Consider the following 22,852-nt stretch of genomic DNA (forward strand, 5'->3'; position numbering starts at 1 on the left):
TGCAGGGTCTTCCTGCTCCACTCTGCAGCCCCAACCACCCACCCTGGGATGAGCCCAGCTGCTTCTCAGAGAGGCTGCGCTCAGTCGCACAGCTCTAGGCGGGCTCCTCTCTCCCCAGCGTGGGGGCTCAGACCTGGCTGGCAGGCCTCAGGACCGAGGTCCCCATCTTGATCAGATGGCCAACCCCTAGGTCCCGAGAGGACCCTCAACATCAGGGAGACTTTCTCCACCGTTTAGAACCCACCACACACCTGTGCCCTTGCCTGGAGATGCTTCCTCTAACCCACTTTCCCAACCACCTTGTCACAGCCCAGCCACCAAAACAGAGCGGCTAATAGAGCCACCGGCCACTCCCCGCTGTCCCCCATCAGTGGGCAGACCTGGGTCAGAGGAAGGAAAAGAGCCTGCCTTCCTCTCTTCTTTCCTTCTTCCCACCTGCGGCCTACCCATCCACCCGAACCCTCTCCCTGCCTGCCTCCTTCTATCCGCTCATCCACCCATCTGTCCTTCCATCCATGCATTTGCGCAACTAGTTATTTTAGTTGAGCACGTACTACGTGCCAAGCACTCTCCCCCCATTCTGGGGACACATGGAGGAACAATGGAGATGCACGAGCTCTCGCGATAGCCAAGGGAGACACTAAAAACCATGGAAATCAATGAATAAGACACTTTGGGGTGATTAGTGCCAAGGATAAGGAAGAAACACAATCAGTGTTTATGAGAATGAGGGGTTCCACAGGAAGGTGATCAGGTCAGATGATCCAGAAGGGCCTCATGGAGCAGGTGACACTGAAGCAGATGCCTGAAGGGCAAGGGAAGCCAGTCCCACAGAACGTAGGGCCTGAATGCTCCAGGTAGAGGGGGTGGGAGGGAAGCAAGGGCAAAGGCCCCCTCACAGGACGAGGAAAGAAGGGGCCGCAGGAAGTCAGGGACGGTGATGGGGCTCACCTGCGCTGGGTTCCGGGAGGAGGCCAAGAGCTGGGAAGGGGTGATTCTAAACCTGCAGGGGTGGGACTCAGCGGGGCCTGGAGGCGGGGCCCTCAGGTGCTAGGGGAGCCAACACCCTCCTCCCTGAAGGCCCAGGCAGCTTGCATGTTGAACCTGCCAAGTCCTGGACCGGAAAGGGCGCCCCCCGAGACCACAGCTCTCAGACTGGAGTGGGGACAGCCCCGGCGGGCCTCCTGCAGTCCTCAAGGGGCTCAAGCATCCCCTCTCAAACTGTCTAGAGCTTGGACAGTGGAGGGGCTGGGCGAGGACCCTGCTCGTGACGGCCTGGGGGTCGCCAAGCCTTGGTGCCTCGGTTTCCCCTCCTGGTGTGACGAGTCTGGCTCATGTGCACCGGAGCCTCACCATCGGGGCCCGCTCACCATGGTCCCTCCCTTCTGCCTCCCTGGTGTGCTACGGAACATCTCAGGAGGGTGGCCCAGGGTGCCCGCAGCTGTTCTTAGTCTCCATGAGCCACACGGCTCAACTGGTCAAGGGCGAGGAGGCGTGTGGAGGGTTCCACCTGCAGTCACCCTGTCTGAACAGAGCAGGGGATGGGGGTGGTCTCCACGCAGGCGTCCTGTCAACCCGGAACTGCCCCAGAGGCCTTGAGTGAAGGGACCGCTGTTGCATGGCCACAGGGAGCCCTGGACAGGCCTGCAAAGTGACCCCCTTCTGGGTGTCCTTGGGACCAGGGGGTCTGCCCTTCAGTTGGGAAGACCTGCCCTCCCCTGGTGCTCCCCACTCCCAGGGGGCATGCGCCAACCGCGGAGCCGCTGCTCTGCCCTCTCCCTACCTCGGCCGCGTTCAGGGTGCGACGGCTGCGTCTGCAGCTGGAGCCAGAGCTGGAGCCGGCCCGGCCTGGGGTCACCGGTGGCCATCCTTAATGGCTCCGCTCTCCTGTCCAGCTCCAGCTCCGCGAGGGAGTGATCTATGACCCCATTACTGCCGAGGCCTCTGAAGGGCTCCAGGATGGATTACTGGCTGCCGTGGGAGAGCAAGGAGGCGAAAACACAGGCAGGTGAAAAATGAACTTCATCAGACTCCCCGGGTCTCACTACCATCCATCAGTGGCCAGCCCGACCCTGGAGTGGGGTGGGGGGGGGAGCTGCGGACACCCCTCCCCTGCTGTCGGGGCTCCACCTAGGCTGGGAGCTCAGCTCAGCTGTGCCTCCCGCCTCGCTCCCCAGAGACCCCGAGGTGGGGTCCAGCCCCGCCATGCTATGGGGGCCAGAAGCAAGCATCTCCCCTCAAGTCCTGACTCTGCAGCTGTAAGTCTGTCCAGGCATCTGGCCAGTGGGCTCTGATAGTGGGAGCTGCCCTTCTCTGCCCTTAACCCTTGGCACAAACAAGCACCTCCCGGGCGGCACCAACCCCCAGACACCTGCTGAGGTGGCCCTACCTGGCTGGGCCCCATGTGGGACAGGGGGCTTCCTCGGCAAGAAAGGATTCATCTCCCAGCTGGTGGAGCACCCAGGGCCAAGGGCAGGGGCCAGGGAGACAGAGCCCTGAACGAGAAGAGGCCGCGCAGGGGGCCGGGTGCCCAGCTCCCTCCCCTGGCTCAGTGGAGGCTCTGAGCGGGCCTGCTCCAGAGGTGGGTCTTCACCTCCCCTGGTCTCCCCCCGTTACTCACCAAAGAGCCCCCAGGGAGGGTTCAGGAAAGGCCCACGAGACTTGGACAGGCCTATTATTCCAGGCCCCCCCCCGAACCCCTCCACTGCGGGACCAGCTTCAAATCAGTCCACACTTCCACCCACGGCTGTCCCTCAGGAGGGTCGGGGCCTAATTTAGCAAGAGCTCGTCGAGGTCCCCAGAGATGAGGGCCACCCAGCACATGTAACCCTCCACCCCTCTGCCCGGCCGGGAGCTCACAGCCTTTCTGTGGGCTGAGCGGCCACCTGCACAGGCCCCGGCTTGTCTGAGAAGCCAGAGCAAGACCAGGGGACAGGTGGACAGACAAACGGAAGCTCTTCTGATATTACCGGAGACCGCTGGTTCGGTGCCAACTCTGCAGGCCCTGTGCTGAACAACTGGGATCGGCCCTTGCTGGTGAGGCTGTTGATGTGGAAAAGTTCAGAGAGGTTGAGATAATGGTCTGAGGTCACACAGCAAGCAAGCAGCAGAGGCTGGGAGGGAAGCCAGCACCCCATCTGGGGGCCAGAAAGAGGTTCTGCAAGCTGAGCCTGGCCCTTGCAGGGTGAAGGCCCCGCTGAAACCCCCACTATGTCCTTAGAGGCGGCTTAGCTGGCGTGTGGAGGCGTGTTCCCAATTCTCCCGGGGAGGGGGCGCTCTGGGGCCCCAGAACAGGATCCTGGGCTGGCACACGGCTACGCTCCCTCCTCTGAGCCTGTCCTCATCTGGAGGGAACCAACATGGAGTGAATTCTGGGCGGGGACTCGCTGTGAAGCGGTTTTGGCAGGAGGGGTGGTTGGCATTGCCTGGATTCTGAGGGGAAAACCAACCAGGATCTGAACCAAGGCTGGGGGCAGCTGCCAAGCCCCAGAGGGGACAGCCAGGGACAGAGGACAAGCAGCCTCTGGGCCAAAGACACAATCCTGCGGCCCAGAGACCAGTGGTCCACTCTGACCCTGGGCTCTGCAGGTAGGAGGCACGCGGGGTCCTCCCAAGGGCCCTGCCATCCCTGATCTGAGGATTTCCTGCCCTGGGCACGGGGTCCTTTATGGCAGATCCCTCTTATCCCAGTCTGGCCTTCAAGACCCTGAGGTTCAAAATCCCCCTGGTCTTGGCTCCCTTCCCCAGGCAGACAAACACCCACAAGGCAATTAGAGGGAAGCATGAATAGTCAATTGTGGGCAGCTTCTGAGGAAACTCACAGTCACCCAGGCTGGCCCTGGGGGAGGAGTGTGAGTACGTGTGTGTGTGTGTGCGCGCGTGTGTGAGAGAGAGAGGGAGAGAGAGCCCACGTATGAGTGTGTGCGCGTGCGGGTGCTGGGAGCACTGAATGTGTGCTTGAGTGTGAGATAGACTGAGTGTCTGAGTGTGCACGTATATGAATACATGTGTGATCACGCATTGAGGCGCTGTGTGTGTGTGTGTATGTGTGTGTGTGTGTGTGTGTGTGTGTGTGAGAGAGAGAGAGAGATGGCATGTATACATGTTCGGAACTGTGTGTACGTGTGTTCATGGAGCTCTGGGTGCCCAGAGCCAGCCTGCTAGGTGGTGGACGCCCTGCAGCAGCCCCAGGCTGGAGGGTGCTGGAGTCCGTCCTTGCCCCAAGATGAGCCTACAGGGAGGAGGAAGGCTTCTAGAACTTCTCCTACTTGGAAGTACTTTGACTAGCTCTGTCCCAGGCCCACGCCGTCCTTCTAGCTCACTTAGGGTCCACTGTGGGCTCCCCCGCTCAGGCACCAGCCGAAAGCCCCCGAGCGGGGCCCCCAGGTGTCTCGGCCTCTGTCACCGGGGATCGAGGGGCTGACCGTCTGGCCCGGGGTCCCTCCAGGCTGTGAGACTGGGAGAGGTTTTACTCAGTTACCCACACTGAAGAGATGGGGTCTGAGTGTCTGGAAGATTTCGGGGTCACCACGTGTCCTGAAGGATACCAATGCTCCTGGCAGGGGCCAGTCCCGAGGGTCCAGGACCACCAGGCTCTGGCCTCCATCCCTCCGGCTTATGGGTAAAGGAAGGGCCCAGAACTGCGAGATAAAGCCAGACCCAGGGACTGGGGAGGGACTGTGGGCTGGGAGATAAGCCATCAGGGCCGCCTGTGCCCCGGCCCCACGGGGTGTGTGGCTGGGAGATAACCGTGCTTCCAGGGGTGGCCGCCAGGCCTGGGGCTGCGTGATTGGTGCCCAGGGGAGGGACAAGCCCGCCACTCGCAGGAGCAGGCACCGGAAGCAGCAGGGGCTCCACAGAAGCCCAGGGGGCCGGGGGCCAAGCGGACTGAGGGCCTGCACTGCTGGTGTGGTTGCCTTAGCTGCCAATAGGGCTCTCGGCACCCCGTGACAGGCGGGGAGATGGGGGGTCACATGGGGCCGGCCCCCAGGTCAGCACAGTGATCCCAGGCTGCCGTCAGGAGGGGGAGCCAACCTGGCGAGGTGCCCAGTTCTCACTCTCGGTGACACTTCTCTCCAGGAACAGACACGCCCGCCTCCGGTTCACCCAGAAGCCTCTTGAGAGGGTGAGCAGGGACAGCTGTCCCAGACTAAGCCGGCGTTCTGGGTGACCCTGAGATGAGGTCACCATGGCAAAGGCCAGAGGGAGCTGCCAGCCTTGGTTCTGCATCAGTGGGAACTGCCAGGGTCCGAGTGCCTGGTTCCAATCCTGGCTAACTGCCGAGCCTCGGTTTCCTCATCTGTAAGTGCAGCTGATACCGCCTTCCTCTTGGGGGTGTCGTGAATATGAAACTGCGCCTAGTCAGAGCACTATACACGTTTACGAAATAAAACTAGATTCACAGTGTGACCTAGCAGATTCCATCCTAGGTATACACCTGACTCTTGACCAACATGGGTCTGAATGGCACGGGTCCACTTACGCACAGGGCTTTTAAAAATAGTAGATAGGACAGTACTGTAGGGTCTGCGGTTGGTGAATCCCTGGATGTGGGGAACTGTGGGTGCAGAGGGCCGACTATAACTTACAAGAGGATTTTCAACTTCTTGGAGTGTTGGCACCCCTAACCCCTGCGCTTTTCAAGGGCCGACTGTATACCCCAAAGAACGGAAAACAAGTATTCCAAGTCAGGCTTGTGACCAATTGTGAACAATTGAACAGTGTTCATCATAACAGCCCAAATGTGGAGACAACCCAAGTGTCCATCAGTAGAAGAATGAATACATAAAATGGGGCACAGACAGGCAGTGGAGTATTACTCAGCCACGAAAAGGGACGGAATTCTCTGATACAGCTACAACATGGACGGATCTTGCAAACAAACTCGTGAGGGAGACCAGACACAAGAGACCGCACATCATCTGAGTCACGTAGGTGAAAAGCCCAGAAGAGGCAAATCCGTCGCAGCAGAAAGCAGGCTAGTGACTCCCAGGGGTTGGGGGCAGGAGGAGCGAGAACCACTACACAGCGCGGGGGTTCCTTTGGGGGCAATGCACTGGTAAGAGGCGATGGCCGTGCAACGCCATGAATGGACCCAATGCGTTAGTCACTATAAAGCGGCCCGTTTTATGTTATGTGAATTCTATTTCAGTGCAAAAAGTTTAAATTAACACGCATTGCCAAGACTTTACCAGCAGGCTTGCACGCCCACCCAGAAACTCACAGGTCCCCAAATGAAATGCAAAGGCTGGAGAAGGAGTGCCTCCCACCTGGGCAAGACAGCACGTGCCCTGGGGAGGAGCCGTCGGGAGGGCTGGTTGTGAGGATGGATGATGGATGCTCACCCACCCAGTGAGTGCTAATTGGATCCAATCAGATTTGGGGCTATACCAAATGGAGCCGATTTGTTAAACGGGTCTATGTCATGACTTCAAGCCACCATCATCCAACACAGAGCACAGACCAAATGTCTGAGACCCAAGAGTAAGCCCAATCATGGTGGGGGAGTGCTGGGAGGAGGGGACACCTGGGCAGGAGCGAGGGGAATTGCTCCCCTCACTTTGCCCCCACCTCTGTCTTGCTTGTGACCTTGACCAGGGTCTACCCAGGCTTCAGTTTCCTCGTCTGCAGAAACAAGGGGCTGACTCTGGGATTCCGGGAAGAGATAAGGGAGGATTCAACCTCCACCCAATACAGATGAGGCCCTGGAGCACCACCCCTTCCTGAGGGAGCAGTCTCCCTCTGTCTTCAGTGAGGCCCCCACCACCCTCCTTTGCATCTTGGAATCCTTCAAGTCAAAGTGCTGCCTCTCCTCCTCCACGAAGCCCTCCCAGACTTCTCCAATGTGTGCCTTTAAGCTTTGGGGTGCCCAGCTGGACTCTACGATCCTTGAAGACAAGGTCTCTACCTCTGACTTCCTGCTATCATTCAGGGAGATAGCGACTATCCATGTTAGGATTTCCTGGCCAGTCCTGTAGTTCTTATAATCCACAGGAATATTCTGGAAATCACGTTTTGCCTTCCCAAGGCCAAATACCTGCCTGAGGGCCTATCTTTGGGTTTGGAAAATAAGCCCCTGTGCCGCCAAGGCTGGCAGGGCTGGGGCACCCAGGAGGCGTGGACTGGGCAGGAAGGCTGGGTGCAGTAAGTGGCCAACACTCGTGAGTTGTTGCTCGTATAAGGGGGGAGAACTGGGTCCCCCTGCCGTGAGCGGGGCATCAAGGAGGCTGGGTGGCTCCCCACAGCTCATCGTCCTGAAATGGGCTTCCCAACTTCGACCCTCCCACACACACCCACTCTCCAGACAAGCCCTGGGAGGCCAGCCCAAGTGGACGGTGGCCCAGTGGAGGGCGCCGGGTCGGCGGGCTGGGGAAGGGGCTGGTGGGTCCTGAGTGTCATGGAGCCTAGGAAGGGAGCCTGGGGCCGTGGTCCTTCCTAAGACACCCAGAGCGCCCGTGGAGGAAGGAGGGGGCTGCGTGAGACCAGAGCGGGTGCGGCCCCTGCCCCACTCCGAGCTCCCTGCTGCCTGACCACGTGTTCCCAAGTCGGCTAGGGCACAGATGACCAGGCCGATAAGCCCCTTTCCTGGGGACAGGGCTGTCTACAGAAGGCCTTGAGATAAGGCTGAGCGGCAGCACCAAGCCTGTGGTTTCCTTGTGCTGGGGAGGCAGGGCAAGCATGGGCAAAGGGGCTGGGGTGACAGGGGGCTCAGGGCTGCCCCCACTTGGCTCCCAGAGAGGGAGAGAGGGAGGCCGCCCCCTGCAACCCTGCAGCTGTTTATGAATACAGGGCTTGCCCCACGCCAAGTCCAGTGCCAGCCACCCCTGGGGAACAACGGAGGTGAACTCCAGCCTCCTAACTGCCAGGGCCTCCAGGTGTCAGAGCAGAGAACAAAGCTGGCAGCTTCTACCCAGGGCACTCGGAGTGAGGAAGCAACTGGCATTTTCTACACACTGTCCCGTCTCTAAGTGCTTTTCACCTCATTTAATCTATCCACAGCCTTACAATCCAGCCTATAAACTCTGCTTTTGAGATGAGAAGCAAACGCACAGAGAGGCTAGGTGACTTGCCCGAGGCCACACAGCTCGTGCGCCTCTCTTCGGTCGGTGTCTCTTCTTCCAGGTTCTGTTTGGCCTGCAGCCCGCAGTGAGCCCGCAAGGTGAGACGTTACATATTGGCAAGGCAAGCTGGAGGGAGAGGGGCAGGGCAAGGTGGGGGGCAGGGGCCGTGGGACCCATGTGGTGCTGACGCCACGCAGATGCCCCTGGGGAATGGGATGCATGGGACACTCAGAACACGCAGACGTCACTCTGACCTCCGAGGGACAGACATGGCTCTTGCAACCCCCCAAACCACATGCCGCCCACGAGAGGCGGGTGCCCTGTCACCCACGGTCATTCACATGCCCCCCGCCACAACCAGAACACCAGGCTTCTGGTCAAAGATGACTAGAGCTCCAGAACTGAAGATCAAGACCTGGCTGGTGGAGAAGGGGGTGGGAGGCCCTAGCCACAGAGCACTGAGCAAGTCTGCCCAGAGGACCCCCTGAGATTGTGCAGTGCTTAGCCTGAGCAACCGCGGGAGCAGTTCAGAAGCCCCGCGGGGCCCGCAGTTCTGGTGATGGTCGCCGTGCTGGCCAACCTGTGTCGCCCTGGACACCTCTCCTGCTAGAAGACCTCCCTCCCCACCTCGCCCAGCCCCAGTCCTCCCCGCTGAGCCGCGGGGGCACCTGTGGCTTGGCACGGCCGGGCGCTGAGGGTGAAGGAAGGCGCAGACATCCGCCACCCTCCCCCACTCCTGGGCGCACCTCCAGCTCCTGGCTCCTGTGGTGACAGCCCGCCTCCCACAGCTCCGAGAACAGAGCCAGGCTGTGTTCACGTGTCCCCCGCCGGGACCACACGGCGGCGGGCAAGAGGGCAGGCGGGCGGGGGAGCGGAACCGCCGCTCCACACCGCCAGGCCACAGGCTCTGTCTGTGCCCAAGCCGGCCATCAGGGAGCCGCGAGGGGGCCAGGCCAGCCCACCCAGCGCTGCACTCACCCCGGACCAGCCCCTGGGGGCCAGGGCGGGCTTCAGCAGCCCGGGCTCCCCCTCGCTAGGAAGACTGACGTCCTCAGCTGTGCCCACTGCACGGAAGTGGAGACGGGGGCTCAGATCGGCCTGTGGGGACTGGCTCCTGAGACTGTGGGTCAGCCATCGCCTGGGGCTCTGCTTCCTGGGGGAGGGGGAGACGCAGGGGAGGGGCTGGAGCCGCGCCTGGGGATCTGAACTCGGGCCAGCCTGGTCCAGAGCCCCACTTGTCATCCCACATCTGGGGAGAGGCGGATGCCTGGAATGGTCTCCCCGTCCCCCTCGGGGAGGGTGAGAACCACTGTCACTGGAGAAGGGGCAGGGAGGCTGGCCCTCGGTCACTCGTCTTTCCCCACCCTACAGAGGCTGAGGCAGCAGCGGACGGCCCCAAAGGAGGGGACTGGGGTCCCACAAGCCAGCCTCAGGGATGCTTTCCTCCACGGCCCCTGCCAAACCAGCAGGTCAGACACATGTCACGTCCAGGCCCCTTGCATCCTTCAGGGACAGTGGGCCTGGCCGGCTGCCCAAGCCACTGTCTGTACACTAATTCCCTCAGCCCGCCAAAACTTCTGGATGTGCACACATGTGCACGTGAACATGCACAAGGAACCACGCATGTCAACCCCCCCACACACACACCAACACACACAGACATAGCCGCGTGTGCTCAGACACACAGACAGACACACACACACAACCCCCGGGGAGAGGAGGTAGGGAGCAACTGATCTGAAATCCACTTGACCTGTCCGTCCGTCCTGATGAAAATCAAAGGGAAGGACGGAGCCTGGTGGGCAGCCAGGGCCTGTGATCTATGAAAGAGAGGCAGAGAGTGTGTGGCCCTGCCACGGTGACAGGTGACCACAGAGAACTGTGGGCACAAAAGCAGTCATTCCTGCCCGGGGCTGTCTGCTCCCGTGGGCTGGGGTCTCCATGCTGCCTGGGAAGAGAGGAGACCCGGCATTCACTCATTTTTCCTCCAGTCAAGCGTCCACCCACCCTCTACTATCCACGCAACCACTATCCAGTCGTCCATCCTTCCATCCACCCACCCTCCACTTCCTATCCATCCTTCCGTCCTCCACCCTCTATCCATTCATCCATCCATTCATTCTCCACTCTCCATCCGTCCATCCTTCTAGAAATGTTACTGAGCACCTACTGTGCACAGACCCTCTGCCAGGCAGCAAGCAGGACGTCGGAGGCCCTGTCTGACACGGCGTGGTGCTGGGACAAGGACAGCATGACTGAACACGTGCTGCGCATGCAGCCTCATTTGACCCCACAGCGACCCTGTGTGGCAGACGCCACAGCATGCCCACTTCGCAGATGAGAAAGCTGAGGCTCCGCTGAAAAGCACCAACACAAGAGCCTGTGGTTTTGACTCTTTCCCTCCCCTCCTGTCCCCTTTCCATTTCTGTCTGTCTTATTTGACAAGAAAGAGAACCAGAGAAGTCAGCACCCCAAATGGCCAACAATCGTGGTATAAGCTGGGTTACTCCATGTCCCTGCTTGCCTGGGACAGTCCTGGTTTTCAGCTAATGTCCCCACATAAGAGGTGACAGTGCCACCTGTGTCTCACACATGCCCTGGTTTAGACCTGGGTGAAGTTAAGCGAGTTCCCTTCCCACTCTGGAGCTGAGAAAAAGACATAATACTGAGGGAAAAGGGAGGGGCTGAGGCCAGAGCAATCCCTGAAGGCTTCCTGCAGGAGGCGGAGCAGAGCTGCACCTGGAGGAAGGGGCACACCGCCCTCCAAGACCCCACACCCACCATACAGGCCAGGGCACAGCTCTGCTTCTCTGTTTAGGGATGTTCTGGTCCAGGAATCCCAGGAAGTGCAGATGCTGGATACTGGGCAGTGTCAGGGGCAGGGCCTGAGGCAAATGTGGTTGGTCCCTCTGGCTGCCAAGGGTATGAGGAAGGGGTTGGAGTCTGGGCAGGCTGATGGGATCAAAGCCCCCAGTGGCCCCTGGCTGCCCTCCCAGCACCCACGAGGCAGGCTGGGCCAGGGCCTGCTCTAGGCACCCAGTGCCCTGCCCCCTTGGGAGGACAAGCTGTCCTGCCGGCCATCACCACGTGTGGCCTGGCACCTGCCCGTCCAGGCAGGACTGGGGCTGTCCCCAGCCTGGCAGAGGATCTGGGACCTCCCAGCAAGGTCTTCCCAGCCAAAGCCCCGCAGCGACCCGGGTGAGCCTTCTGGACTTCTCAAAGCTCAGGGAGCATTTTCCTAAATGGGGGTGGGCCGCCTGTGACTGAGGACACGCCTTACCCCGCGTGGTGGGCCAGGACCCAAGCTCTGGGCCTCACTTTCATTCCAGCTCTGCCACGCAGCTGACAGGCCCAGGGACTGCCGGCTGCTCGCCTGGAACATTGGGGAGGAAGGGCCCCGGCACGCAGGGCGCAGGGGGTTTGGTAAATGGGCGCCTGCCACGGTGCCAAAGGGCCTTGGTATAAAGGAGGTCCTTGCTGCACAGATGGGCACGTGGAGGAGATGGGCCCTGGAACCTGAGACGTGGTGGGAAGACTCTCCCATCTGACCTCTGCTCCTCCGTGACCTGTCCAGTAGGTGGGAGGTTCCTGCTTGCACACCGCCAAGGCTGGGGTGCTCACTGCCTCGCAGTCACCCGGCCTACGGACGGGCAGAGGGGGCGTGCCCTCTTTGTTAGCACGTTTACTGTAGTCAGACTAAATCCAAGGTGGGAAGTGGCAGTCGGGACTCTAGGAGCCAAGAGGTGGTTGTGACGGGAGGAGGGAGGGGAGGAGCCTGTGTGTTCCCCCTGGTGTGGGAAGGGGAGCTCCGAGCACTCCTGTGGTCCCGCTAGCACCTCCTCAGAGGCTGCCCCTGGCCCCCTCCACCTGCTCCTCTGCTCCTGGGTCTGCCTGGCCCCTCTTCCGGTCCTCCTGCCGTATTCTTCTCTCACTTCCAGAAGCAGGAAGGGACTTGGCAGATGAGTCACCGAGTTCTAGACCCTCCACCAGGTTGGGGACAGCCCTAGTCTGCCAGGACAAGCAGGCGCCAGGCCACGGGGCACCTGCAGCGCTGGGCGGCGGGGCAGCTCGTCCTCCGGGGGGGCCCTGGGTGCCCGGAGCAGGCCCAGAGGAGCCCCCCGGCAGGGACATGCCCTCCTGTGAGCCTCAGTTTCCCCTCTGCAGGAAGGGGCGATAGGAGTCGGTGCCTCTCTGAGCCACCCGGCTCTGCGCTTCGCCTACAATAGTTGGGAGGACAGCAGGCTCACCTGTGCACACCCTCGGGTGCCCAGCTCCAGGCCCCGTGCCAGCCTGGGCCCCGTGATGGCACGCTGGACAGAGAAGCCGCAGCGGTGGGGGCAGGGGGAAGTGCCAGGGGGGCCCGGGGCTGCAGCGCTTGCTGCCACGCCGCAGAGCTCTGCTGCACCCCGTTAACGATCCCAATTCCTGTTCCTGGGCCCTGGCTCCGACTGGGGCCACTAGGCCAGCCCCTGGAGACTCTCCGTCTCTCCCCTGGGTCACGCTGTGTTCCACATACACACACCGTGTGTCCCTGCAGCCAGGACACACACCCCTCACCGAGTCCCAGCTCAGCGTTGGCTCCCCCATCTCAGCCTTCCGCCCTGTGAGTCTGGGCGCCGACCCAGAAACCCCCTTCCAAATGGGGCCGCCCCAGGGACTCACCTGGCAGGGGCGCCGGCCGCGTGGGGCTCTTCAGGTCCATGGAAGCGGGCTTTCCCTGCCCCCGGGCCCCCGGCCTGATCCCCAAGGGGCAGCTCCCTTCGGCCTGCGGTGAGGGGGGCCGAGGGGGCGGGGCGACAAGGCGGCAGCAGCAGCAGAGGAAGCCTGCCCAGCGTCTGCAGACCGGCTCCGACCGGACCAGAGTCCTGAGACGCCAGCGGAGAGGTCAAGGGCAGCAAGCCAGGGCTGCCCAGCGAGGCACGGATCAACCACGCGGCCGCCCTCCCCCAGCCCCCAGCCTCCCTCCCCCAGCCGGCTCACGCCCCAGCCACTGCAGATGGGAGCCGCGCTCTGGAGGGTGGAGGGTGGCAGCCACTTCCTGCCTACTCCTCGTGGTTCAACTCCCGAAGGACCCAGGGGTCGAGGGATTCCTAGCACACAGAGACTTCTGCCCTGGGCAGCGGGGCCACCCCCAGACTCCAAGGGGGTCACAGCCCCACCGAGGCGGCCCTCACTCATTCACACCCTCACTCAGCCGTCTCCCTTAAGCACCTGCCCCATGCCAGGCCTTGCGCTGGGCCCCAGTCCCCGGAGCTCTGCGGTGTTTTCCAGGCAGCAGGAGCCGCCCCCATCCCCAGGCATTCCTGGAGAGAAAGGGCCAAGGACGGCCCAGCTCAGGTGGGAGGAAGGGCAGAGGCTATGGTCTCAGGGACCCACAGAGACGCTCTGGCATGAGACTCGTGGGGGCAGGAAGGGAGGATGGAGGGGAAGGAGAGGAGCCTACTGTCATCGGGGTCTCAGTTCCCGGGGTCTCCTCCCTACGAGGTCCAGATGCCCAGTTCAAGTGCTGCCTCCTCCTGAGAGCCCTTCCGGGTGCTCTGCGCTGGCCCTGTTAGAGCCCAGCTTGGTGTGTTTGGAGAAAGAAGGGTTGGACATCTGTTGGTGGGGAGGCCATGACTCTGCTGCCTTAGGGGGCCGGCTGGGCCCAGAGGGTCATCCAGGACACGTCCAGAGGGTGTGCCACAAGCTGCTTGCTGGGGTTGGGTGAGTGTGGGAGGCTGAGGGGGCAGGGCCTTGTCAGGTCTCTGGGTCAATCCCTTCCCTGTGCCTGCGGTGGGCAGAAGGCCAGGGGACTGTGGCTGCAGACACCCCAAGGACTGTGGTTTAGGCCACGTTCACAGTCACTTCCTGGGCAAACACCAAGCTGCACCCAGAACCTCCTGGTACGGGTGAGAATCCAGCCCCTCCCAGGCATGGTGGGAACACCTCCATCTGCATCCTAAAAACAGTGGTTAGTGACTGAGGTCACCTTCATGCCACGTCCCCACTTCTGTTCCAGGGAGGGAACTGTCCCAGGGTGACCTACCCAGGGTAACCTAGCACACACCTGCTGGGTCAGGTACCCCCCTGTAGCTCAGCCACTAGGCCAGAGGGGCCAGCCCCAGCCAAGTGGTGCAGAGTCAGCGCTACGTCCCCATGCAGTCCTCACCAGCCAGCCTGTTCTTCAGTTGGCATGGCCCCCACGCCCCATGGGCAGCACGTGGCCAGCTCAACCAGCAACAGGGACGGGTATGGAGGTCAAAGAGTTGTCCCCAAAGACAGCCAAGGCCTCGTCCCCAACACCTGAGAACACGTCACTTTATAGGACAAAAGTAACCTGTCACTTTACAGGGCAAAAGGGACCTGGGAGATGTGAGTAGGCTGCCGACCCTGAGACGGGAGCTCAGTCTCGATGACCCAGGCAGGCCCAGTGCGATCACAAGGGTCCCTGTGAGAGGGAAGCGGGGCGGGAGATGTGACGACAGAAGTAAGAGGTTGGAGGGACGTGGGGCCACAAGCCAAGGAACGCAGGCTCCTCCAGAAGCAGAAACAGAAGGACACATTCTTCCCTGGAGCCTCTGGAAGGAACCAGGCCTGTGACACCTTGATTCTAGCCCAGTGAGTCCTGGGTCAGGCCTCTGATCTCTGGCCTCCAGACTGTAAGGTGATACAGCTGCCAAGTTCATGGATGTCTGTTACAGCAGCCATGGGAAAGTAGCACAGCTAGGAAGACAATTGTTCCCAGCCTCACAGCACCTGACATTCAATGGCTGGTCAATTAATGCTCTTCTCTGTGTGGGAAAGATTGACGGCAGGAACAGAAGGGGATGACAGAGGACGAGATGGTAGGATGGCGTCACCAACTTAATGGACGTGAGTTTGAGCAAGCTCCGGGAGACGGGGAAGGACAGGGAAGCCTGGAGTGCTGCAGCCCATGGGGTCGCAAAGAGTCGGACACGACTGAGCGACTGAACACCAACTGCATGTTTGATCCAGAGAGCTCACAGCCCCTGCCTAGAGCCAGCCAAGTCCAAGGAGGAGAAAGGACCAATCTCTCACAGGCGACTGTGAAGTAGCCTTGTCCCCCATGTGACTGCACTGGGAGGCCTCAGGGAAAAGCAAATTGCCTGTGGTCACTGGAACTCTGAATTTCAGAGCAAAGCCCTGGAGAGGGAAGAAAAGTTCTGGAATGGAAAGAGGATCTGCTTGGAACATCGACCCTGGGGCCAGGAAGCTTGGGTAAATGCACGTTCTCGATGTCTATGAAAATCTGACTTCCTCTTTACCTTCCCCTCATCAGGGCCCCAGCACCAGCCGACCTGAAACTTGTATTCACTCAACAAACATCGACTGAGCATCTACTGTGCAGTGCAGGACAGTCAGATGTGTCCCCTGTCTTCATGGAGCGGGCGAGCGGGCAGCCTCAGGGTGTGCTCACTTGAGCTTCCTGTGGCTAGGACTCTGCCCAGGGTCCCCTCCTCAGCAGGGCCTTCTGGGACCAGCCCGCCTACAGTCACAAGCTTCATCTCTGTGTTCTTCTGCCCTATTTTGCTTCATGGAACCTGTCCCCGCCTAGCATCACACATGCTGCCTAGCACAGTCTTTGACACACAGTAGGTATTCAACAAACACTTGTGAACAAATGCACTCACAGGAACGGCAGCCTAGAGGTGGAGACAGATGTGAGAACAGGCAACCACGGTTAGAGACACGAGCAAAGGTCTGTTGGAGAGATGTCTGTTTTTCAAACGGCTTTTGCTTCTAAATTAGAAGGTTGTGGGTGAGAGCTGGTATGGACGCAGGGGAAGTCTTACACACAGTGCTCTTGTAGCCTGTTACATCAATATGGTGAGCCAAGGTCCCCTGAGTGCTGGCTTACTTACCAGCTTAAACCCAGTCTTGGCAAAAGCAGGGTGGCGAGTGGGTGGAGGACACGGCCAGGACGGCAGACAGGCGGGCCCCAAGTGCAGGAGCCCTTGGTGGGGTGGTCTGTGCTGGTTTTTAGCTCCTTGGGGTCCCCAACACTGCCCCCGGGATACCCCACCTGGGTCTCAGAATGGCCATTTCTATACGGCTCAGCTGGATCTCCTTTTTTCTACCCTGAAATCTTGATCACAGACTTACTTGGAAGGAAAATAGATTTTGGGGCAAACAGACCCACTTGACAGCAATTTTGCCAGGTCTAAAGAGTTGCTTTTATCTTTGTGCCGTTTTGAACTTTGGTGAAGGCTACGCTTAGTTCATCATTTCATGAAATTGCCCAAGTTCTCCTTTCTTTTCCATGTCACGGAAATCTGAATCAGTGACAAGGACCCACCGAGTCACACCCCAGCCAAGGGACCAGCTGAAAGCAAGCAGAGCCTGGTGAGCGGGGAGAGGCCTGAGGCCCAGCCCCGCGAGACCAGCTGAAAGCAAGCAGAGCCTGGTGAGCGGGGAGAGGCCTGAGGCCCAGCCCCGCGAGCCCCCGTTAAACACTCAGAGGCTCCTGGGGAAAGGTTACTGAAAAGCCCAGAGCCTCTGGACTGCCTGGGCTTCTCTGCCTCCTGTCTTGACTTGCAAGCTCCGTGCTCCCCAGGGAACAGTAAGTTCCTGAGAAGATAAACAGTCTCTGGTTGGAGAGAAAACAGACTTTGGATCCCAGCTTAGCTGGAGACGAACAAAGGAAGAGAGCAGTCGGCGGGAGCAGGGACACACTGCCACGGTACAGAGCGTCTCCCCATGGAGCCAGCGTGGGGGCTGGGGGGCTGCAGCCAAGCCCAGCCCCCCCGCCCTCCAAGCAGCTGCCGCTTGGCCGCAGGGAACAGGATCCACCCAGTGCCTCCCGCCAGAGTACTCAGCACCAGCACCAGCACCCGCTCCAGGCGAGGCCTGCCAAGGACGTCTTGGGACCCAAGCCAAGTACCCAAGCGGAGGCCCTGCCTTCCTGGCCGCGGAGGCCCAACCCCGCTGGCCGGGAGTCCATCTGACCAACGAAGGAGCGACAAGAGCCACAGCAGGGCTAGGACCCCGGCGGGCACCAGCTCACTCTCCTCACAGGGCCCCACCAGCTCCCACATCCCTGAGCATCAGGCGTGGTGCTCGGTGACGGATGTGGGTCACCTGGGGTCTCACGGCATTTGTGGGGGAGCCGGGGCATGGAGAAGTTGTGCCTGGAACCAGGGGCTCGGAAGGGGCAGAGGCAGGATGCGGATTTAGGATGTGCCAGGGCGGACCTGACCGCTTAAGAGAGGCTCACACCCAACAAATACTGACTGCATTTAAACCCAGGACTTCCCTGGTGGCTCAGATGGTAAAGAATCCACCTGCAATGCGGGAGAATGGGGTTCCATTCCTGGGTTGGGAAGATTCCCCTGGAGGAGGGCATGGCAATCCACTCCAGTATTCTTGCCTGGAAAACCCCCAGGGACAGAGGAGCCTGGCGGGCTACAGTCCATAGCGTTGCAAAGAGTTGGATACGACTGGAGCAGAGCACAAAGACGTATTTTTTTTAAGCCACTGCAGCAGCAGTAGACATCAACCCCAAACTCTTCCCAAACTCCCGTCATGGAACCAGAGTAGGCGAACAGAGGGGTCCTGGGCTGGCCCGGGCAGGAGACAGAGGATCATAGCCCACTGGCCAGACCTGCTCCTGCCCGCCCCTCTCTACAGGACCAGGGGTTCCCCAAAGCCAGGGACAAGCACACATGAGGACGGAGGCTTTCTGGGTGGGAGCAGGGCGGCAGGGGTCTGTTAGGACAGGAGCCTGCAGACCACCCCTCAGGGCTGGCGGACCCCAGCGCCCTGACGTGACTGGAGGAAAGGCTGGAGCCCAGGGCACAAACCTAGACGGCATTTTAAAAAGCAGAGACTCGCTTTGCCAACAAAGGTCCGTAGAGTCAAAACTACGGTTTTTCCAGTAGTCATGTACAGACATGAGAGCTGGACCATAAAGAAGGCTGAGCGCCAAAGAACTGATGGTTTTTGAACTCAGGTGCTGGAGAAGACTCTTGAGAGTTCCTTGGACTGCAAGAAGATCAAACCAGTCAATCCTAAGGGAAATCAACCCTGAATATTCACCAGAAAGACTGATGCTGAAGTTTAAGCTCCAATACTTTGGCCACCTTATGCAAAGAACTGACTCACTGGAGAAAGACCCTGATGCTGGGAAAGACTGAAGGCAGGAGAAGGGGCGGCAGAGGGTGAGATGGTTGGATGGCATCACCGACTTGATGGACGTGAGTTTGAACGAACCCTGGGAGACAGTTCCCCGGGAAGCCCAGTCGGCTGAGTGGCTGAACGATGACAGGAGCGTAGCCATGATGGGGGAGTCCACCTTGCTCCGGCTTTTGGTGACCGCCCCCCACAAACCCACCAGTGGGGTCTGCGGCTTCAACCATGTCTACCAGTGAAGACGATATCTGCCACTTTAGATGCCGCTCCAGAGCTCAGAGAGGACGTCCAAGGGCCCGCGGGCCAGAACACAGGGCCGCTGCTCAGCTGGGCGGCAAGGCAGCCCCGAGGCCACGCGGGGAGCCTGCGCCCTGGAGCCGTGTGGCAGGCAGCCTGCCGCGCCTTGCCCGGAAGCCCTGGGGGCCCCTGCCCCTGGCTCTACCTTGAACAGTAGCCAGGGAGGCTTCGCTGCTACAACCTCACGCCTGCTCAGCAGCTCTGGAAGGTTCTGAGCCTGGCGGAAGCTATGTGGAGGGACGCTGGGCCTAGACTCCAGCCACTCCCTCGCCTGTCTCCAGACAGTGCTGCCCCTTGCCCGCACAGAGACCACTGCTCGGGAAAGCCGTCCCCGCGGCTACTGATGGATTCCGAGTGTCCTCTGGCTGGATTCTATGCCGCCTGTGTGACGCCTGAGAGATGGACTTTCCTTTGACTAAAGGCTTAAGAATACTGGAAGGAGCTGGGCCTGGGGCGGCAGGGGAGGTGAGGGGCGTCACCTTCAGGGACAGCCACCTCGCCGTGAGGTTGGGACAGCGCCCTTCTCCCCCCGGTGTGGTCATCCCAAGGTCTGTGCCTTGCCTGCCAGGAAGAAGGCCAGCCCCGGGGGTCCCCGCTGCTCCTGCAGCCCCAGAGCTGTTCTCCAGCAGCCAGCCAGCGAGCACCCCCCAGGCGGGCCTTCCAGGTGCGGTGCCTGACAACCACACAGCACCCGCCCCCCGAGTCTGGGAGGGATGCAGGCGGCTGGGCCACACCTGTTCCCGGGGCACGCGGCCTCCAGCCCCCCAGTCCAGCGCTAGGGCGGTGGCGGTGTAACGGCGGCACCCCGGCGAGGGCCGCTGTCCCCACATGTGCAGGGAACTGGGGCTCAGAGACCGACAGTGGACAGTTGCCCCCTCAAGACAAGGGGCACAGCCCCCCAGCCTGCCCATAGCCACCCGGCCCTCTGAGAAAGGCCCCTGCCCCAGCTGGCACGGGGGAGGGGGCTGGAGCCCACCACCACGGAGGGACAGCGGGGAGACGGGGAGGGGCGTGGCGCTCCGGGGAGGGGGCGTGGCGCTCCGGGGAGGGGGCGTGGCGCTCCGGGGAGGGGGCGTGGCGGGGCCGTGTGTGCGTGAGCCTGTGTGTACTGCACGTGCACCCTTGTGCCTGGTGCGCCTGCCGGGTCTGTGCGTGTCCCCCGCTCGTCCCCACGCAGCGTGTCCGTGTGTCTGTAGGCGCACGCCCCCGTGCCAGCCCCGCCGCCCAGCTGGCAGTGCACAGCTGGACCCGGGGGGCCGTGTGCGCCGCCCGACGCGAGGTGGCAGGTGTGTACTAAACCATTAGTCACTGTCACGTTTCCAAGCAGCGGCCTCCCCGGGGGGGCTGCCTGCGGGCTGGCGCTGCCTGGCAGGTCTCCAGCTGTGAGCTGCGTGTCCCCCATCCCCCGGCCGCCGGCAGGGCTGCCGCCTGACAGGGGAGCAGCTGGCCGGCGTGGGACTGGTGCTCCTGCCCTGCCCCAGGGGCCCCAGGACAGGTGGGCAGGGCCTCGTGTGTGCCCAGCAGGGCGGGGAGGTCCTTGAGGGTCATGGCTGTGCAGCCTATCACCCAGAGCTGAGGGCGGGCTGGGACAGCAGTCTCAGGGATGCTCTGGGCTGCCTGGAGGAAGTGCCAGTGGTGAATAGGAGTTATACAAGCAACAGCAGGGACACCAGCCAGGATGCCGGGCTCTCAGGGGAGGGGGCGCCAGGACTGCACTCGACCTGCTGAGTTCCACTCTCACACCGGCTGGTGAGCCAGGCACTCCCACTGGCCTTCCCGCCTATTCCTCAGATGAGGAAACAGGCGCAGTGCAAGGAGGCGCTTGTCCCAGGTGTCCCTGCCCACCACTCGCAGCCCCCGCTGCTGCCAGACACCCCGTCCCCCTCTGCCAAGGGCCTGGATGCCCGCCGGAGGGCTGGTGGCCCATCAGCCCATCAGCCAGCCCCTTCCCTTGCTGAGTCCACACTGCAGAAAGCAAGAGGTGGGTACCTGGGGGAATCCTGGAGATGGACTCCCAGGACCCCAGCACCACGAGCTGACTGCCCCACTCACTGACAAGCAGTGTTTCCACCAGCTGCCCCCGCAGTGGCCCAGCAACGGGGAAGGCTGTGCCGGGGGCTGTTAAGCGTCAGTCCTCTTAGGGGCAGAACACGCCCAGGGAGCCACCTCGCGGGGTCTTGGCCTAAGGGGCTACTGCACGACCCTCCCGAGGTAAGAACGCAGGTGTCCGCTCACTGTTCCCATTCCAGGGCCCGCGTGCCACACAACAAATGCCTCAGACTCCACACTCACAGGCCCAACAACCAACTTGGGGCCAGCCTCTCCATCACTGGGGAAAGCAACGCGTCCAATGGGGTAGGGATAGCGGGGACAGAGTCTTGGTGGCTGGAGGGGTGGGAGTGAACGCCCATGCCGGAAAACGCCAGGCAGCACCTCCCGCGCCCGGACCCCCTCGTTCCCTCTGTCCCAAATGAGGCTACACCGGGAGCCATGTGCCTGGACGTGAGCGGTGCGCCCCCACGGCGGGAGGGCGGGCAGCTGGACATCACACGGTACACGATGTGAAATGGAGCGCGACGGCAGCTGTGACAACAGGCGGCCTTGCAGGGCTGTGCAGGGCCCCAGAGACATGGCTCACACCCCAGACACCAGGCCACGGGGGTGCCAGGCAAACACAGGTGCGGCGGAAAAGCAAATGGGATCCTGGCAGGTTGCTCTGGGGCGACGGGGCATCCAGGTAGATGGAGAGTTCTAGGGCAGGGTTTGATGGCTCCTAGAGACAGATCCATTATGCTATTTTTTAAATGAATGAGTGAACACAATGGAAGGTAGAGATTAAAAAAAAAAGAAACCAACAAAGGCTGTTTGTGAATTGACAATGAGAGAGAGGGAAACGATCACACTCAAGTCAGGGAGACCCAGCCTCCTGGCTCCCCACTAAAATGTGGCGACCCTGGGGTGGGAGGCTGCACCCCAACTTCTGGGGAGGCTTCTGGCTTCCAGGAGCTGCCGGATCCACTCCAGTAGCCAGAGATGGTGAAATGCTAGCACCTACCTGTGCCCGCGAGGTCCGGTCCGGCCCCGTCCAGACTGCTCTGCTGACACCGGGCTGGCCCCTGCTCCTGGCCAGCCCTGGGGCCCCTGGGCAGGCTCTCTGCTGGGGCACCCGGCCGAGGCTCAGGCTCCCGGGCGGGTGCGTGGGTGGCTGTCGACGTCTCGAGAGATGCAGACGTGACCTGGAAGGACAGGAGGGGGATGTGGTGAATCTTGGGCACGTCTGCTTGGAGGTGCCCCAGGGTGCTGGGTACTGCCCCTCGCCCAACGGTGGCCTGGCGTCACTGTCAGGGACCTGGTGTGGCTGGCTCTGGGAGCCAGAGTGCCTTCCTCGTCCAGCAAACGCTGCCTAGGGACACCAGGCTGACCTCCAGGCGCTGGGGGTCCACCCCCAGGACCCACTGCTACCTGGGACCTTCTGCTCTGCACAGGCCTCTGTGACAACTACCAGCAGGTCGCATGTGTAATGACCACTCTAGCTAATCTTCAGTTCTCCCCGCAGGGCAGTCATCCTATCCCCCACCCTTGCCCTGTGTTTTTAAAAAATACTGTATCGTAAAATATGTCGCTGTTGTTTGTTGTTTACTCTCTGAGTCGGGTGCAACTCTGCGACGCCAGGAACTGTAGCCCACCAGGCTCCTCTGTCCATGGGTTTTCCCAGGCAAGAACACTGGAGTGGGTTACATAATAAAAAATTTACCATCTAGACCATTTTAAGGATACAATTCAGTGGCGTGACGTCCAAACGTGTGCAACTATCCCCCAGATCCATTTCCGGAACTTTCTCATCAGCCCAAATGGAAACGCCATACTCATTAGATACTACTTCTCTGCCCCTGCCCCACCCCGGCACCCACCGTCCCGGCTGGTCACTCTGCCCCCGGTCCACAGGGGCGCAGGGGACTGGGGCTCAGAAAGGGGCGGCGGGAGCCTGAGGTCACAGAGCTGCCAAGGCAAGGCTGACACAGGTTCGCATCCTGGGCTCCTAGGCCTGAAACCCCAGCAGCTCCCTGGGGGCTGGTCCCGGGGCCTGGCGACCCCCGACTCCCTGATTACAAGCTCTGGGACTGCATGGCTGTCAGAGAACAACTTCGTGTTGATCCCGTTTTCCCAAGGATTAGGACTATAAAAGCAAAGTGCCTGAGAGAGATGGATGGTGCTCCATCCAGGCTAAGCCAGCCCCACACGTGAGAGACGGGTACATTTACCATTTGTTTCCGGGAGCGCTTTAATTTATGGGATCCATATGGTGACGCTGCCCTGACCGCGGCCCCCGCAAATCCCACAGGGGTGCTGGCAGCTTAGGCTGGAGC

At 61.0% G+C, this 22,852-nt stretch overlaps 1 protein-coding gene across 1 annotated transcript in view; it reads right to left on the minus strand.

The window, feature by feature from the left end:
* Positions 1-21,000: 21,000 nt before the first annotated feature.
* LOC120873169 overlaps positions 21,001-22,852 on the minus strand; it is a 147,629-nt gene continuing 145,777 nt past the window's right edge. Inside the window, exon 2 of the mRNA XM_040253966.1 lies at positions 21,001-21,721. Coding sequence (XP_040109900.1) covers positions 21,530-21,721 — 192 coding nt within the window. The 3' untranslated portion in view covers positions 21,001-21,529. The remainder of the gene's footprint in view (positions 21,722-22,852) is intronic.

The sequence above is a fragment of the Oryx dammah genome, unplaced genomic scaffold (genome assembly GCF_014754425.2).
Source record: "Oryx dammah isolate SB20612 unplaced genomic scaffold, SCBI_Odam_1.1 HiC_scaffold_13, whole genome shotgun sequence".
NCBI lineage: Eukaryota > Metazoa > Chordata > Mammalia > Artiodactyla > Bovidae > Oryx > Oryx dammah.